Source organism: Leptopilina heterotoma, unplaced genomic scaffold (genome assembly GCF_015476425.1).
Source record: "Leptopilina heterotoma isolate Lh14 unplaced genomic scaffold, ASM1547642v1 Lhet_7, whole genome shotgun sequence".
Lineage (NCBI taxonomy): Eukaryota > Metazoa > Arthropoda > Insecta > Hymenoptera > Figitidae > Leptopilina > Leptopilina heterotoma.
Window position 1 is genome coordinate 23,211 of NW_025111161.1, and position 18,456 is coordinate 41,666.

Genomic DNA, 18,456 nt, shown 5'->3' on the forward strand with positions numbered 1-18,456 from the left:
TTATAGTTATACAAAAATTTAATGAACTAAGATTTCATTCACTGTAAAAAATAACACCAAAATTGATTATTTTAATCTTTTTTGGTGTTAATTTATTATTGTTAATTTAATCTGCAATACTTTTTAATACCTCACGATTTACTGTGTATTGATTAATAAGATAAATTAGGTAATAATTTAATCTAATTGAAAAACATGATATTTTTATGGCTTTATTTTAGTGAGTCAGGTATAATAATAAGTAAATTTATCTCAGCGAAAAATGATAGGTAGTGATTATATAATCTACAGGACCACCCCGATGATGGTAAATTTCCTCCTTTTCATCAGACACGAGTATACGTATTAATAGTATACCATATATCTATAAACAGTGGGAGAAAAAAAAAACAAAAAATATTCTGATTCCTGGACGGATTTGCAATGTGTTGTGGCAATATGTAATGACAAAAGGACAAAACTGAAAAGGTATTAAGGGTCCCTCATTAAAATCTCCGGAAAGACGTTGTTGGTGCACGCATTGCACATAGTATAGAAGTGAAGTATCGCTAGGTCACGCTAGATTTCCAAGTGAGAGCTTTTAATTGATGATAAAACCACTCCCTAAAATGTAAAGCTGCCAAAATCATGCGTCTATGATATTTGAAGAGGCGGGACCTTTTGTTTTTACGGAAAATTGTCCCCGTCTCATCATTGGTTGTACGACTTAAAAATAGTTATTTTGGGGTGTGACTTGACACATGCAGCACGTCCTCATACACACAATCACCAACGATTAGGAGTTGAGTGGAAGATGTACACACATATGGACCACTTACGCATTCAAAAGTGATCCATGTGGACCGTCGGCGACATTTGCTAGAAGATGCCTAACTAAGTCTTCACTCTGATCTCCGGCATCAAGGATTTCATATCTTTTCAATCTTCGCGCCGCGATATTTTCACAAGTTCCTTGTTTATTACTGTCAAGTTTTATAAAAATTATTATTTAATCTTCTATTTTTGGTGTTTGGATCTATTTTTACAAGAAAAAATTGAAATATTCTAGTGGTGGTTTCGGATTTTCTCAGAGCATTTCTTGAAGTGTTGTTGTATCCTAGTGACAAGTGTTTGGTGTATTTGTGATGTGTCTACGATTTTAATTCTTCCACTATTCGAGAATTAAATACTTGAATTAGAAGAAGATATTAGTGCCGTATTAGTGTTTAGTACCGAAAATAAACCCCCCAAAAAAAAGGAACAGGGAAAGGAAGTAGAAAAAGAATATTAAGTGAAAGAAGAATTTGGAAAAATGAGTTTTTGGGGGATGAGGTAGGAAGTTAATTTTTGACGGTATCATATTTCAAAAAGGAAGTGCAAAGTTATTTGTGAAATGATGACCCTCATGACAGACGTCGGACCATACCAGTACGAATCGTACGACAGTTATCATCATCACCATCATCATAGACGGCACTTTTACTCCAGCAGTGATGCGGATTATTTGCAGAGATACGTGTCTGATCGTGATAGGGAGGAGCAAACAAGAATTGCAAGTACCGATAGCAGTTTGGCATCAAACGGAAGTGTCAACTCTGTGGATTGTCGCCACGAACATCTCAGGTTAGTAGGTTTCCGCCTTTGACCACTTCTGTACGACTTGAGTGGGCACAATTTGCATAATTTATGCAGACCATGTCCTTTGAGAATGAATCGCATCCCTCGAGTCCATTGACAATATATATATATTCAATATCGGAATTTTCCCTCATAATCACGATTCGAGATTGGTTTTCAATTTATTTTTCCCTTCATTTTCATCTATTTTGATTTTTATGGTTTTCTTTAATTTAAAGGAAAAATAGAACAAAAAATCAAGAGAGAGAGAGAGAGTTTGAAATATATTTCTGATAAAAGAGTTTCTTGGAAAGAATGTAATAAATTTTTATTTCTACTGAATGAAACTGAATCCTGACCTAAATAGTAATATTATTTCAATATTGCAATGCCATTCGGTATTTTTCTGAAAAATAGGAAGACAATAGTTGTTTATTATTTTAACGGTTGTTATAACAATATTACTGGATATTACTTTTTATAATGTAATAATTAAATGCAATAGTTAATAGTTAATAGTTAAAACATGTCAACTGGGTTAATGAATAAAATCTGAAAAATGGTAAATTTAAATAAAAACAGCAGCTCTGGAAACTATCAAAAAAAGGTTAGAAGTAGCAGTCATAATAGATTTGGCTAAAGCAAAACATTTCTTGTACTCTCTAACTCTGAATCAATTAAAATTTTACCTAATTCGAATGAGTCAACTTCTTGCTTTTAATTTAGTTAAAATCAGATTCATTAGTAAAAAAAACTTCACGATTAATTTTTACTAATTTTAAATGTAAATAAAAAATTTTCTATTGTTTCTGATAAAGACAGCAGGGTTTGTCGAATCATTAAAAAGTAAAATTTTTATTTATTTAAAACTTTTTTCTGACCATAGATTAATTATTATTTTCGTCTTCAATTTTAAACATTTTTCCCACGCAGAACTCTCATAACTTTATAATTAACTGCTTCATACACTATGCCATGCCGTTCGCACAATTAAGTTGGAAACTGCTTTTTCATCACTGCAAAAAATCGTTTATTTTCTAAAATTTACAGACTGCAATTTTTTCTCTATATAAGACATTAAAAGCTATTAAAATTGTTTAAAAAAAATAAAACCTTAAGCAAATGAATATGTTATATACCATAAAAAAATATATACAACTTTTTTTTGCATCAGATTTATATATTTATATTTGTTTCAAAGTTAGAAGAAAAGAAAATTTTAAACTTAAAATTTAAAATATAATCTAAAATTAGAATGTCGCATGTTTTTTCTCTTTTATTTCTCAGAATTAAAAAAAAAAGTTCAATATCGAGGAAACGAGTTTGTATTTTAATATAGAATTGCATTTCCCATCATTATTTGAAGTCGAGTCGTGCTCTAGAATTTCCGATCGGAATTGAAAAGAAATTAGGTTCAATCATTTCTTTTGCCTATTGCTGATTTGAAAAGGGAATGAAAATATTTCCAGATTTTGTATATATTTTTCAATCATTTTTCCCTATTTTGCTGTTGAATAAAAAAAGTTACGTATCACAGAAATAATATTAATTAAATTATTATAAAATCATAAATTGAAGTAAGCTGATTTAAAATTTGATTTTTAATATTAAATAAATGGTAATATTCAGGGGTGCATTCACGTAACTTTTACTGTCACTTTCACTCATGCAATTTTCACTTTCACTCAAAAAATGTTTACTTTTAGTGTCTTCAAAAGTTTTAATTTCATTTTCACCCCAAAAATATTCACTTTCCCTCAAACAATTCTCACTTTCACTTGAAAATTTTTCAAACTCGAACAAAAAAGTTCTCACTTTTCATTTTACAATAAAATTTTTTCTTTCACTCAAAAAATTTTCAATTTAAGAAAAAAAGTTTTTTACCTTTATTTATAAAATTTTTACATTCAATTAAAAAATTCTGACTTTTACTTTTCAAACACTCCTCACTCTTAATTTTACTTAAACCATTTTCACTTTTACCCAAAAAAATTCTCATGTTCACTGTCATCACAAGTTTAAATTTCAACATCACCCAAAAATTGTTCACTTTCACTCAAACAATTTTCACTTTCACTTACACTTGAAAAATTTTTAATCTTGCACAAAAAATTCTTACTTTCAATTTCACACTTTTCTCTTTTTCAGTCAAAAAGTTTTCACTTTCAATTTCACCCAAAAAATATTTACTATCACTCATGTAATTTTTACTTTTACTTGAAAAAACTAAATTTTAGTTTATTAAAAAAATCTTTAATTTGTGTTTCAAATAACAAATTATCACTGTTACTCAAAAACTTGTCATAAGTTTAATTTCACTTTCACTAACAAAATTTGCACTTTCACTTTAATTCAAAGAATTTTCATTTTTAATTTCATCCTCGATTTCATCCAAAGATTTCTTTAGGTGAATTAAAAATATTTTTCAGTGAAAATAAAAGTGAGAATGATTTTAGTGAAAGTGAAAACTTTTTCGGTGAAATTGAGAGTGAAACTCTTATGAGTGAAAATGAGAATTTTTTAAGTGTAAGTAAAATTTTTTTTAGTGAATATGAGAATTTTTCGAGTGAATGTGAAAAATTTTCAATTTTAATTTTACCTACAAAAATTTCACTTTCACCCAAGAAATTGTCACTCAATTTAACCAAAAACGTGTTTACTTTCAATTCCTCGAAATAAAATTTCACTTTCAATTACAGCTAAAATATTTTTTCATTTTCAAACAAAAAATTTTCACTTTCACTTAAAAAATTTTCACTTTTACTCAAAAAAATTCTCACTTTTAATTTCGCCAAAAAAATATTTCACTGACAATCAAAAAATTTTCGTGTGAAATTATTATAAGCGGAATTGTAAGTGGAATTATTTTTATGAAAAATAATTCAATAAAGAATAATTGAAAGTTAAAGTCAAAATTTTTTCAGTCAAAGTGAAAATATTTTACGTTAAATTCAAAGTAAAAATTTTTTTAGTGAAAGTGAAAATATTTTTTTGTGAAAAGTGAAAATTTTTTGGGTGAATTTGAAAATGAAAATTTGTTGGCAAAATCGAAATTAAGAATCTTTCAGAAGTAAAAATTCTTTAGGTGAAATTCTAAGCGGGAATTTTTTCATAGAAAATGAAAGTATTTTTGGTGAAATTGAAAGTGAAAATTTTTTAATTCACAGTAAAAATGAAAATTTTTGTGGTGAAAGTGAAAATATTTTATTGAATGATATTGAAAATGTTTTTATTGAAAGTGATAATTTTTTGAGTGGAAGTGAAAATTTTATTAGTTAAAGCGAACAATTTTGGCGTTAAAGTGCATTTTTCTGAGTGAAAGTGGAAATTTTTGCGTGAAAGTGAAAATTTCTTTGATAAAATTGAAAGTGAAAATTTTTTGTATAAATTTGAAAATGAAAATTTTTTGTCAAAATCAAAATTAAGATTCTTTTAGAAATAAAAATTCTTCAAGTGAAATTCTAAGCGGGTATTTTTCTCCATAGAAAGTGAAATTTTTTTTGGTGAAAGTGAAAGTAAAAATTTTTGAATTGACAGTAAAAGAAAAAAATTTTTTGTTGAAAGTAAAAATATTTTATTGGGCGAAATTGAAAATGTTTTGATTGAAAGTGATAATTTTTTGAGTGGGGGTGAAAATTTCGTTGATTTAAGCTAAAATTTCTTGCGTTAATGTGAAAATTTTTGCGTGAAAGTGAAAATTTCTTTGATTTTAAAACTGAAAATTTTTTAAGTGAAAGTGAATGTTACGTGAATTTTTTTTTAGTGAATTTGAAAATGAGAATTTGTTGGTAAAATTGAAATTAAGAATTTTTTTAGAAGTGAAAATTCTTTGGATGAAATTCTATGCGGAAATTTTTCCTTAGAAAGTGAAAGTATTTTGGTTGAAATTGAAAGTGAAAATATTTTATTGGGTGAAATTAAAAATGATTTGATTGAAAGTGAGGAATTTTTGGAGTGGAGGTTAAAATTTTGTTGGTTAAAGCGAACATTTTTTGCGTCAAAGTGAAATTTTCTGAGTGTAAGTGAAAATTTCTTTCATATAATTGAAAGTGAACATTATTTTGGTAAATTTGAAAATGAAAATTTTTTGGCAAAATCAAAATCAAGAATCTTTTAGAAATGAAAATTCTTTGGGTGAAATTCTAAGTGGGAATTTTTTCATAGAAAGTGAAAGTATTTTTGGTGAAAGTGAAAATTTTTTAATCGACAGTAAAGGTGAAATTTTTTTTGTGAAAGCGAAAATATTTTATTGGGTGAAATTGAAAATGTTGTGATTGAAAGTGATAATTTTTTGAGTGGGGGTGAAAATTTTGTTGGTTAAAGCGAACATTTTTTGCGTTAAAGTTAAATTTTATGAGTGAAAGTGAAATTTTATGAGTGAAAGTGAAAATTTCTTGAAAAATTTTTAAATGCTGAAATTGATGATGGAATTTTTTTGATGAAATTGAAAATTTTTGTGTGAATTTGAAAGTGAAAAATTTTTTAGTGAAAGTGAAAGTTACCTGAACGCACCCCTTTGGTGCGTAATATTAATAAAATGTATAGTAATATTAATATAAATTAAATTATAATATAATAATATTAATTAAATTTGTAAAAATAGAATTCAATTTTTATTGGAAAAAGAAGTCAATAGCAAAAAAATAATGAATCAGATGTCAGTAGTCTGAAATTACTTCAAGTATATACGGCTTATATTTGTTCCGTATTGAATTCCATTTCCTATCGAACAGTTTTCCTCCATCCTTTCTGTATCGTCTTATAGCTTTCAAATTGCTTTCATTAAAGTTCAAGTTTTCCTTTTTTTAAATTCTAACTTTTAGTAGATTCGATTTTTTTTCCCCAAAAGAAACGTATTTTCTGTAATTAACTGAAATTTAGAAGCAAAAAAAAAGTTGATTCGGTATGTTGAGCATCCTGATTTGTAGTGAGGTTGACACATTAATTGTTCTGCCGTGCTTCTGAGATTGAATCTACAGCGCGAAGGAATGAATATCTGTTGTGAATGTGCCGATGGCTTTATTGCCCTTCAAAGTGTGTTTTCACCCTATTCCGCGAGTGACGCGCGTTTCTTTTTATAACTTTGCTTTTTGGCCCCTTTTTTGGTTCACAAATCGTGTTGCAAAATTTGTTAGCGCAGAGATGAACATCTGGAAACATTCCAATAGATCCTACGGTGTAACAGCATAGCGCCTAGGACATAATTACACATAATTTACAATAATTGCTCTCGCGCGTGTACACAACATATGGCCTGAACGATAACTGGTCTGGATTATTATTATTGTTTGAATGGGACACTTTGTTTTACCAGAAAATTAGTCGATCAACACTGATGACCCAAAAACAGTATACATTAAATTTCACCTTCTTGATTAATTCTATATTCAAATTTAAGGTGGTGTATTATGCTCACGAAATCAGAGTTAGCGACAAAACTATAGCTGCAAAAATAGATCATTTTTAACCTATATGGGTCATTCTCTAGAAAAAAGCCACCTAAATTAAAAATTATTGCATTCACTCGAAGCTTTGGTAAATTGTTGCTACATTCCTATGGCCAAAGGCAAAAATAATTTTGGGACCAAAAAATTACACATTCTTTGGTCCCAAAATTATTTTTGCCTTTGGCCATAGGAATGTAGCAACAATAGTACTGAATTTATTTAATAATTAATGTCGAGAGAAAAAATAAATTGCAGACTTTGCATTCAATACTTAATTTCAAAAAAAGAAGCAAAAAGTAGCTTTCAAACTAAAAAAAAGTAATAAAAAAGTAGCTATCGAAAAATTAAACTTGACGCCCAAAAAACTCGTTTTTAGACACTTCACAAAACTATGACAAAAATTTCATTCTATATTTTATTTTTCTGATTTTTTCCTAATTTTCATCAAAAATATTTACTTCTTTCTTATCCTGCTAATAAATTGAATTTCTACAACGAATTTTATTATTTATGAAAGAATTTAAATATTTATAAAAATAATTTAATTCTTGCGAAGAATTTTATAAAAATTTTTAAATAATTGATTTCTTTCGACTAATTTTATGCAAATTCTAATTTAAATCATTGAATAACTGAGAAATTTTTATTTCTCATGAAAATAATTGAATTCTTACGAAGTTTTTTACAAAAATATTTTTAAATAATTAAATTCCAAGAAGAAATTTAGTACTTTCAAAAATAATTGAATTCTTGTGATGAATATTGTTATTTATAAAAATAATTGAATTTTGCAAAGAATTTTATTAAAATGCCTCAAAATAAGAAGAATTTTATTAAAATCTTAAAAAATAATTGAATTATTTCAAAAAATCTAATTAAAATGTATAAAAATAATTAAATTCCAGATTTCAAATTTTTATTTTTCATGAAAATAATTGAATTCTTACGAAGATTTTTACAAAAATTTTTTTAAATAATTGAATTCTGTATGGAAATTTTATGAAAATGGTAGATATTGAAAATCATTGAATTGCAAAAAGTTTTTAAAAATAATGAAATTTTACGAAAAAATCTATTAAAATTTTTGAGAATTATTGAATGTCTGTGTGGCATTTTATTAAATTTTTTTGAAAATAATTGAATTCCTAAAAAGCATTTTATTATTTATGAAAATAATTGAATTCTAGTGAATGATTTTATTAGAATTTTTTTAAATAGCTGAATTTTCAAGAAGAAATTTATTAGTTTTAAAAATAATTAAATTTTTGGGATGAATATTGTTATTTATGAAAATAATTGAATTTTGTAAAGAATTTTATTAGAATATTTAATTTAATATTTTGCTATTTATCGACATAATTGAATTCTTTCGAAGAATTTTTTATCATAAGTAATTGAATTCTTGGAAAGAATTTTATTAGAATCTAAAAGAATTGTATTAAAAATAATTGAAAATCTGCAATAAATTTTTTTATTTATGAAAATAATTGAATAGTTGCTAAGAATTTTATTAAAATGTTTAAAAAGAATTGGGTTTCTGTGAAACATTTTGATATTTTTGAAAACAATTGAATTTTTCATAAGAATTTTATAAACATTTTTTTTTTAAATAAATAATTGAAATTCTTTGATGAGTTTTATTATTTATGAAAATAATTGATTTTGTTGCTTAGAATTTTATCAAAAATTTTTTTAAAACAATTGAATTTCCATGAAAAATGTTTTTATTAGTTAAAGCAATTGGATTATTGTAAAAAATTGTATAAAAATATTGTTAAATAATTGATTTTTTCGAAAAATTGAAATTTAATTTTTAATCATAATTACATTTTTTGAGCAATTCCTGTAAAATTGCATTAAAAATAATTGAAATCCTACTATGAATTTTATTATTTATAAAAATATTTAAATAGTTGCTATGAATTTTATTAAAATTTTCAAAAAAAATTGACTTCCTGAGAAGAATTTTCTTATTTATGAAGATAATTGAATCATTACGAAAAATTTTATTAAAATGATTAAAAACAATTGAATTTCTGTGAAACATTTTGTTATTTTTGAAAATAATTGAATTTTTCAAAGAATTTTATTAAAATGCCTCAAAATAATTGAATTTTCGGGAATATTTGTGTTATTTATCGACAAAATTGAATTTTTTCAAAGAATTATTTATCGTAAATAATTGACTTCTTGGGATGAATTTTATTAAAATCTTAAAAAATAATTGAATTATTTAAAAAAAATGTAAATTAAATTGTATTTAAAATAATTGATTTCTTTTGAACAATTTTATTAAAATATTTAAAAATCATTGAATTTCTGTGAAACATTTTGTTATTTTTGAAAATAATTGAATTCTTGTGATGAATTTTATTATTTATGAAAATAATTGAATATGTAGTTGCTACGGATTTTATTAAAATTTTCATAAATAATTGAATTCTTGAGAAGAATTTAAAAAAAGCATTTTTTTTAATAATTAATTTTTTCGATGAATTGAAATAAATTTTTAAGAATAATTACATTTTTTGAGCAATTCCTGTAAAATTGTATTAAAAATAATTGAAATTCTACGATGAATTTTATTATTTATGTAAATAATTGAATAGTTGCAACGAATTTTATTAAAATGTTTAAAAAAACTGAATGTCTGTGAAAAATTTTGTTATTTTTGAAAATAATTGAATTTTTCATAAAAATTTTATAAATATTGTTTAAAATTTTGTTATAAATAATTGACTTCTTGCGAAAAACTTTATTTGTGAAAATAATTGAATTTTTCGATTAATTAATTTAAAATAGTATTAAAAGTAGTAATTGAAATTCTTCAATGAGTTTTATTATATTTATGAAAATAATTGAATTTTGGATGAATTTTATCAATTTTTTTTTTTAATTGAATTCTTTTGTGAAATTTTATGAAATTACTAGATATTGAAAATAATTGAATTTCGAAAATTTTTTGAAAATAATTGAATCCTTTTACAATATATAGTGGCTTTTTGTCCCTGAATTCTAAGAAAAGTATCCAAATAGTAGCATATCGTAAAAAAAGTACTAAATAGTAGATTTTAGTAGATGAGCGCGAATCCTGAAATTGCAATTAACTAACTCTATAAATGACGATATGATTTTATTATAGTAGGTAATAAATAAAGAATGACGATTAAAGAGTCTCGTTAAAAATTAAACTGTTCTCTTTTTTTATGAGCCATTGAAATCTCGCCCTAATAAAAAATGCTCGGAAGTATAAAAATGTGTTTTTATAGAAAAAAATGAAACGTTTATAGATCACATTCTCGTTATATACCTGACTCGGATGATGCGTCGTCGATAGTGTCGGCGGATGCATCTGCAGATTTGGGATCGCCCTCAGCAGATGGTGAGGAAACGACCGAGAGCGAAACAGTGGAACATGTGCCGCATCCTCATGTTTTGGATGCAGGTTCACCCCATGGACCACGAAGATGTCTCCTCTGGGCTTGTAAGGCTTGCAAAAAAAAGACCGTCACGGTTGATCGAAGAAAGGCAGCAACTCTTCGTGAAAGACGTCGACTTCGAAAGGTTAGTCACTCTTTTCTATTTTTATTTACTTATTTTCTTTTTATTCCCTTACTCGCATACATATCGCTTTCTTCTTTCTGCTTCAATGCACAATTTCTTATAAACGCGAAATATATATATTGTTTTTATTTGTGATTTTCATCTATATATATATATATATATATATAGGAATAGTGACATTGTTCTCTTTCTCTGATTCGCTTCTTTATTGTTTCTTATTAATGTAAAAAAAGTAATAAAATCATTATTTTATATTATAAGAATATTACACTTCTTCAAAATTATTTTCATTATTTCAATTCAATTATTATTTTCAAAAATTTTTAACTACAATTTTACTTTATATCTATTATTTTTAATACTTTTCGAAAAAGTTCTTTGGCAATTTTCAAATCCATTTGTTTACAATATTCAATTTCACGAAATTTCAAATAATTCTAAATTCTTTAATTAAATGCTTATTAGAAAACAAAAACTTCAAATATTATAAAAGAAAATTCAATTAATCTTTTTCAAAAAAATTAATTTCAAAATTCAATTGATTCTAAAAATTCACTCTATATTGCTTTTAATATTCAATTATAATCTAAAATTTTAACTGAAGAAATTTATAAAAAAGTTTGTAAATAATTGAATTCCTGTAAAATTTTTTATTATTTATGAAAATAATTTAATGTTTGCGTAGAATTGTATATTCAAATTTTTGTTAATAATGGAATTCTTTTGGAAAATTTTATTGAAATAGTAGATATTGAAAATCATTGAATTTTAGAAAACTTTTGAAAATATTATAATTTTTAAAAAACATATAATTATAACTTATTATGACAGTTAAAATAGAGTGAAATTATAATTTTCATTGGACAAATTGAAAATTTTCTTCTACAAAATGCATTTTAAGCGGTAGTATATCGATTATTATCCCTTTAAATATTAACAAGGTTGATTAAAATTTTATGCAATACTAAATATTAGACCCACTTTCAACTTTTATTTTAAAAAAATTTGTTCTCTCATTAATATAATTTACTTTACTAAACATATTTTCAGAAATTAGAAGTAGTTTGTAAATTTGTAACTTTACTTATTAAATAATATATCGAAACATGAATTAAAAATTTTTAAAGTTACAACTTTTAAATTTAGTCGAATTAAATTCAAATAGTTTATTAAAATTGACATAAATTTTATTATTCATTTTTTTTTACATTAATTTTTCAATTTAAAATTTTTAATTAAATGTTAAATTTAAATATACTTTATATTATAATAATTAATTATTATTATTTAGATGAATTATTAATTAATTATCATTTATAATTTACATAGGTATTATTATATTATTATTAATAATTAATAAAGGACGTTTTCATAAATAAGAACATTTTTTTAAGGAATTCAATTATTTTCATAAAAAATAATTTAAAATTCTAGAAAATAATAATTGAATTAAAATGATGAAAATAATTTTGATGAAGTTACAGTAACAATATTCTTATAATATAAAATAAATGATTTTATTACTGGGTCATAATTTATTAGGAAACATGAAGAAATCGATCACTTCGAGTATTTAGAAAAAAAAAAATTTTAAATTAATTATAATTTAGAAAAAAATGGAATTTTTTCGAAATGTGTTAAAATTTTTTTAAAAATTGAATTCTTTTGAGAAATTTAATTAAAATTGTTTTAAAAATAATTGAATTTTTGTAAAGATTTTATTATTTATAAAAATAATTGAAATGTTTCGTAGAATTTATTAAAATTTTAACAAATAATTAAATTGTTATGAAGAATTTTATAGAAATATTTAAAAAAATAATGAAATTTTTTCGAGAAATTCAATTAATGTTGTTTCGAAAATAATGGAATTTCTTTTAAGGATTTTATTAAAATTAAGTATATTTAAAATAATTGAATTCACCATAAGAATTTTATTATTTTTTGCGAAAATACTTGAATTCTTTCAATTTTTTTGACGAATATTATTAAAAATTTCATTGAAAGTAATTTAATTTTTAAATAGAATTTTTTAAAAATATTTTTCAGAATAATTGAATTATTTTTAGAGAATTTTAAATTCTTGTTGAAATTGAATTTTATGTAAATTTTTGAAAATAATTAACTTTTTTCGTGTAATTTTATTTAAATTGAATTAAAAATTATTTAATTCCTGCAAATAATTTTAGTATTTATAAAAAAATAGTTGAATTGTTTCGAAGAATTTATTAAAATTTTAGGAAAATAATTGAATTCTTTCGCGAAATTTTATTAAAATTTTTAAAAATATGAACAGTACTAATTAATATTGTTCTTAATAAGTGAATTTTTTAAATTTTGATTATGAAATTATTTAGAAAATTTATATTTCAAAATAAAAAATTTTGTAATTTGCATAATGCATAATTCATTATGCATTATTCAATTTATTACTGTTATGCAAATTCCAAAATTTTTTATTTTGAAATATAAATTTTTAAAATAATTTTATAATCAAAATTTAAAAAATTCACTTATTAAGAACAAAATTAATTAGTACTGTTCATATTTTAAAAATTGAAAGAATTCATTTATTTTCAAAAAATAAATAAAATTCTGAAGAACATCTTCTCAACAATAAGTGTATAAAAGCAGAATTTAAAAATTTGTTACATCCCGTTAATTTTAAGCATTAAATCTGTTTTATAGTAATGATAATACGGTTAGCAGTATTATTTATAAATTTTTAAAGATGCTAATTAGGATTCAGTTGGTAACAACTTTTAATTAAAGGGGACACAAAGGGAATGTGTACGTATTTAGCAGCATTCTAGAATAATGAACCGGAAAGTCTTATGCGCTGTGTTTTTGTGATATCTCTGTTTTGCAAAAAAAAAAAAAAAAAAAAAAAATCTTGCTGTAAAAGGCGGGTTATATTATTTTCAAAAGTAGCACTTTTCCGTTGCTAATGTAGAAGACGCTTTTAAGAGCTTGATTACTACTTCTGGGAATGTTTCTTTGTAACAACCCTCTTCTGTTTTTTGGTTTCTTCTTTATCTTCTTCTTTCATTTCGACTCTCATCGCTCTTTATCTTTTCCTTCTCCCTTTTCTTTTGCACTCTTTTTTTTTACCATTAAAATGTCGATTTTCTTGCAACCATCGTCTCTTTATTTCTCAGAAAGAAAAAAAATATAGTTGCAGTTGCAAATTATGTAGAACTTGTTTCCACTTGTTCCATTCATTCCATTGAATCATCAAAATTATATTATGGGATAAATTTCTCTCCACTTGAATATTGAATTTTCATCGGGTGATGTTCTTTTTTTCTTCTTATTTTCTTTTCTGTCACGTATTTTTTAGCTTTTATGTATTTTTATATTTATTGGCATATGAATAAATATAAACATAAGCAAAAAAAGTGGATTAGATATATTTAGACAGAGGGATGAAATAAGACTGAGGGAAAATAAAAAATTTAATCTTCTAAAATGAATATCCTTTACTTTGGGGATTGAAAAATTTCCAATTTTTATACGTTTTTCTAGACTTTTAGCGGGAGAGAATTTATGTCAATTGATATGACTGCACGTTTTCCTTGAAGGAGTTTAAAAAGAGATTTTTACAAAATTTTATGTCTCCTTGAAAGAATTTTACTTCTCTTTGTAGGGTTTTACATTCTTGTTATGGGTACAAATTCTCTTTTTTTTTAAACATTGAATCAATCACAGTACGTGGGTTGAATTTTTAAAATATTTGGCACGTTATTTTCTTTCAAGAAACTGGGTCGAAGTGACCATGCAAGGTAAAAAAGCGAAGCTCTCACACTTTCTAACACTTTTCTAAAAAAAAGTTTCTAAATTATGTATCGAGAAGTTTCGAGGCTTTAACAAATTATGAAAAGTACACAAAACAATGGATTATTTAATTTCAAGTAATTTATGAAACTACTCTTCAAGTTTTGCAAAATTGGTATAATAATATTTAATAATAAAGTAACATTGATAAAAAAAAATATCATTCTAAATTTAATAATCTTTGGTAATATAGTCGTTTCTAGTCAAACAAACTTGGAAACTATATTCATTCAACTTACATGCGATGATAATCATCAGAAAGGACTCGCAACATTACGGTCGATATTAACTGAATTCCGAAGTTGGTAAACTCAAACTTACTCCTTCACGTTTTGAACTTACTAATCAAGCAGTAAAGCCAGTTATTATACGTATATATATATAATGTAGCAGGAAGTACGAGAAGTCTATAGTTGTACATTTATATTAAATACACTTTGAATGAAAAAGAATGAAAAATAGTTAAATATTTCAATTTTGAGAATTAACTTTTCTCAAAATTCTAACTTTTATTTTGTGCATCAAATGATTTTTTAAAATTATTTTAATGATTTATGAAAATATTTTCTTCAGGTGAATGAGGCTTTTGAGGTGTTAAAAAGGAGGACCAGTAATAATCCTAATCAACGTCTACCAAAAGTGGAAATTTTAAGAAATGCAATCGAATATATCGAAAGTCTTGAAGCAATATTACAAGGAAATCGAGGATCGGGACATCAAGATCACGTATCAGTTGAACATATGGTGAGTGAAAATATTTGCTTCTTTAATAATTACCCTTTAATCTTTTATTCTATATTTATTTTTGCAAAAGTTTTCGCTAAACTGCAGTATAAATTCAATCTCAGTGGCAAATATATACTATTGTAGGAGTGTAGAACAATTTCATTTCGAATTTGTCTTAGAATTTTGAATTTGGCTTTAAGTTTCAGTGAAATTATCTCTTCCTGCATGAAGCCGGTTTCCAGACACCGTAATGATGTATCATATTACTAAATGTGTTTACATAAATTTCTTAATCTTAAAGCAAATATTAACCTAACTTATCCTACCTATCCGCCAAGTGCCAGCTTCCGTCATGTATTTCCGTTACGTTATCTAATGACTGCCCCCACAGCACCGAAACTTTACTAAAAATTTATTAAATATTTACTTGCAATATTCGGAATATTTAATTGCAATGTTTATTGAAAGTTGTGTACAGATTTAAATGTCCCGATTAAATAAATGTTTAGCGCGAAGCTTTCCTGAACATTTCAAAAAAATCTTCGCATAATTATAATTATAATTATAATTATGCGAAGATGTAATTTCAAGTTCAGGAAATGTTCTGGAAAGCTTTGCGCTAAACATTTATTGAATCGGGACATTTAAATCTTTACACAATTTTTACTAAACTTTTCAGTCAAATATGACAAATATTGCAAGTAAATATTTAATAAATTTTTAGGATAGTTTCGGTGCTGTGGGGGTGCGTTCAGTATGACTTTAGTACAAAACTCTTTTGCACCAGTTTATACCATAAATTTGTTTCTTATGTTAGGCTCGATTTACACTGAGAAACGAAAATTATTGATTCAATATCGCGAATTCTATTGAATTAAATATCAATTCAAAAAAATTGAATAATAATTCATATAATTTACAACTAGAAGCACAATGTTGTCTATATATCACAGTAAATCGTGAGGTATTAAAAAGTATCGCAGATTAAATTAACAATTAAAATAATCAATTTTGGTGTTATTTTTTACAATGAATGAAATTTTAGTTCATTAAATTTTTTTATAACTATAAAACATGAAGATATCGATAACTCCGAGTAAAAGACTCGGAGTCATCGATTTCTTCATATTTTATAATAATTAAAGATGACCAAGTAATATAATCATTATTTCATATTATAAGAATATTATACTTCTTCAAAATTATTTTCATTATTTCAATTTAATTATTATTTTCAAAAATTTTTAACTACAATTTTACTTTATATCCATTATTTTTAATAATTTTCGAAAAAGTTCTTTGGCAATTTTCAAATCCATTTCTTTACAATATTCAATTTCACGAAATCTCAATTATTTTAACTGAAATTCATTTTTATGAAATGAAAATCATAATGTTTAGTAGAAAATTCTACAGGTATTTAATTATTTAAATGCAAAAGTAAATAATTTATTGAATAATTGAATGTTTCTCAAAATTTAATTCTCATAAAGAATTTTAGTAACAAATTTTTAAATAATTGAATTCTTTTCTAGTTTTTAACTATATAATTCTTGAATAAATCCGCATTATTTTTAATAATTTTTAAAAAAGTTTTTTGACAATTTTCAAAATTATTCGTTTACAATTCAATTTTACAAAATTTCATTTATTCGGAAATTCTGTAATTAAATATATATTGAAAAATAAAAACTTGAAAAAATTTCAGATAAAAATCCTATTTAAACTTTTAAAAATAATTAATTCTACAGAATTTTTTTGTCAAAAATATAAAAAATTAAGCATTTAAATGATTTTAGTTTAAAACTTTTTCAAAATTTAATTATTTTTAAAAATTCACGTTATATATAAGGCTTGTAATATTCAATTATAATCTAAAATTTTAACTGAAATTCAGTTTTAAAACCATTTTTATTAGTAAATTCTTCGAGAATTCAATTATTTAAATACAAAAATAACTAATTTATTAATTTCATGTTTCTTGAAATTAAATTCTCATAAAAAATGTTGTCAACAAATTTTTTAAATCATTAAATTTTTTGGACGAATTTTAATAAAATTTTTAAGAATAATTACATTTTTCGAGGAATTCGATTAAAATTGCATTAAAAATAATTGAAATTCTGCAATGAGTTTTAATATTTATAAAAATAATTGAATTTCTAAAAGAATTTTATTATTTATAAAAATAATTGCGAATGATTTAATTAGAATTTTTTTAAATAATTGAATTTCCAAGAAGAAATTTATTGCTTTTAAAAATAATTGAATTTTTGTTATCACTATTGTTATTTATAAAAATAATTGAATTTTGCAAAGAATTATATTAAAGTTTTAGACAATAATAATTGAATGTTTGTTTGGTATTTTATTAAATTTTTTTGAAAATAATTGAATTTCTGAAAAGCGTTTTATTTTTTATAAAAAATAATTGCGAAAGATTTAATTAGAATTTTTTTAAATAATTGAATTTCCAAGAAAAAATTTATTACTTTGAAAAATAATTGAATTCTTGTGATGAATATTGTTATTTACAAAAGTAATTGAATTTTACAAAGAATTTTATTAAAATACCTCAAAATAATTGAAATTTCGGGAATATTTTTGTTTTTTATCGACATAATTGAATTTTTTCGAAGAATTATTTCTCATAAATAATTGAATTCATGGGGAAAATTTAATTAAAATCTTAAAAAATAATTGAATTATTTGAAAAAAAATTTAATTAAAATTGTATTTAAAATAATAGATTTCTTTCGAACAATTTTTTTTAAATCTTTGAAAATAATTGAATTCCTGTGAAAAATTCTAATATTTTTGTAAATAATTCAATTCTTCTAAAGAATGTAAAAAAACATTTTTTCAAATAATTGATTTTTTCAAGGAATTGAAATTAAATTTTTAAGAATATTTACATTTTTTGAGCAATCTAATAAAAATCCTATTAAACTTTTAAAAAGAATTAATTCTACAGAATTTTTTTGGCAAAAATATGAAAAATTAAGAATTTCAATTATTTTAGTTTAAAACTTTTTCAAAATTTAATTATTTCTAAAAATCCACGTTATAATCCTTTTAATATTTAATTATAATCTAAAATTTTAACTGAAATTAATTTTTCAAAACTATTTTTATTAGTAAATTCTACGAGAATTAAATTATTTAAATACAAAAATGAATAATTTATTAATTTCATGTTTCTTGAAATTAAATTCTCAATAAAAAATGTTGTCAACAAATTTTTTAAATCATTAAATTCTTTGGACGAATTTTAATAAAATTTTTAAGA

General features: G+C 23.5%; 1 protein-coding gene across 1 annotated transcript in view; it reads left to right on the forward strand.

Moving 5' to 3' along the window:
• Positions 1-594: 594 nt before the first annotated feature.
• LOC122510524 (transcription factor SUM-1) overlaps positions 595-18,456 on the forward strand; it is a 77,684-nt gene continuing 59,822 nt past the window's right edge. Inside the window, exons 1-3 of the mRNA XM_043625247.1 lie at positions 595-1,602; positions 10,334-10,607; positions 15,015-15,185. Coding sequence (XP_043481182.1) covers positions 1,373-1,602; positions 10,334-10,607; positions 15,015-15,185 — 675 coding nt within the window. The 5' untranslated portion in view covers positions 595-1,372. The remainder of the gene's footprint in view (positions 1,603-10,333; positions 10,608-15,014; positions 15,186-18,456) is intronic.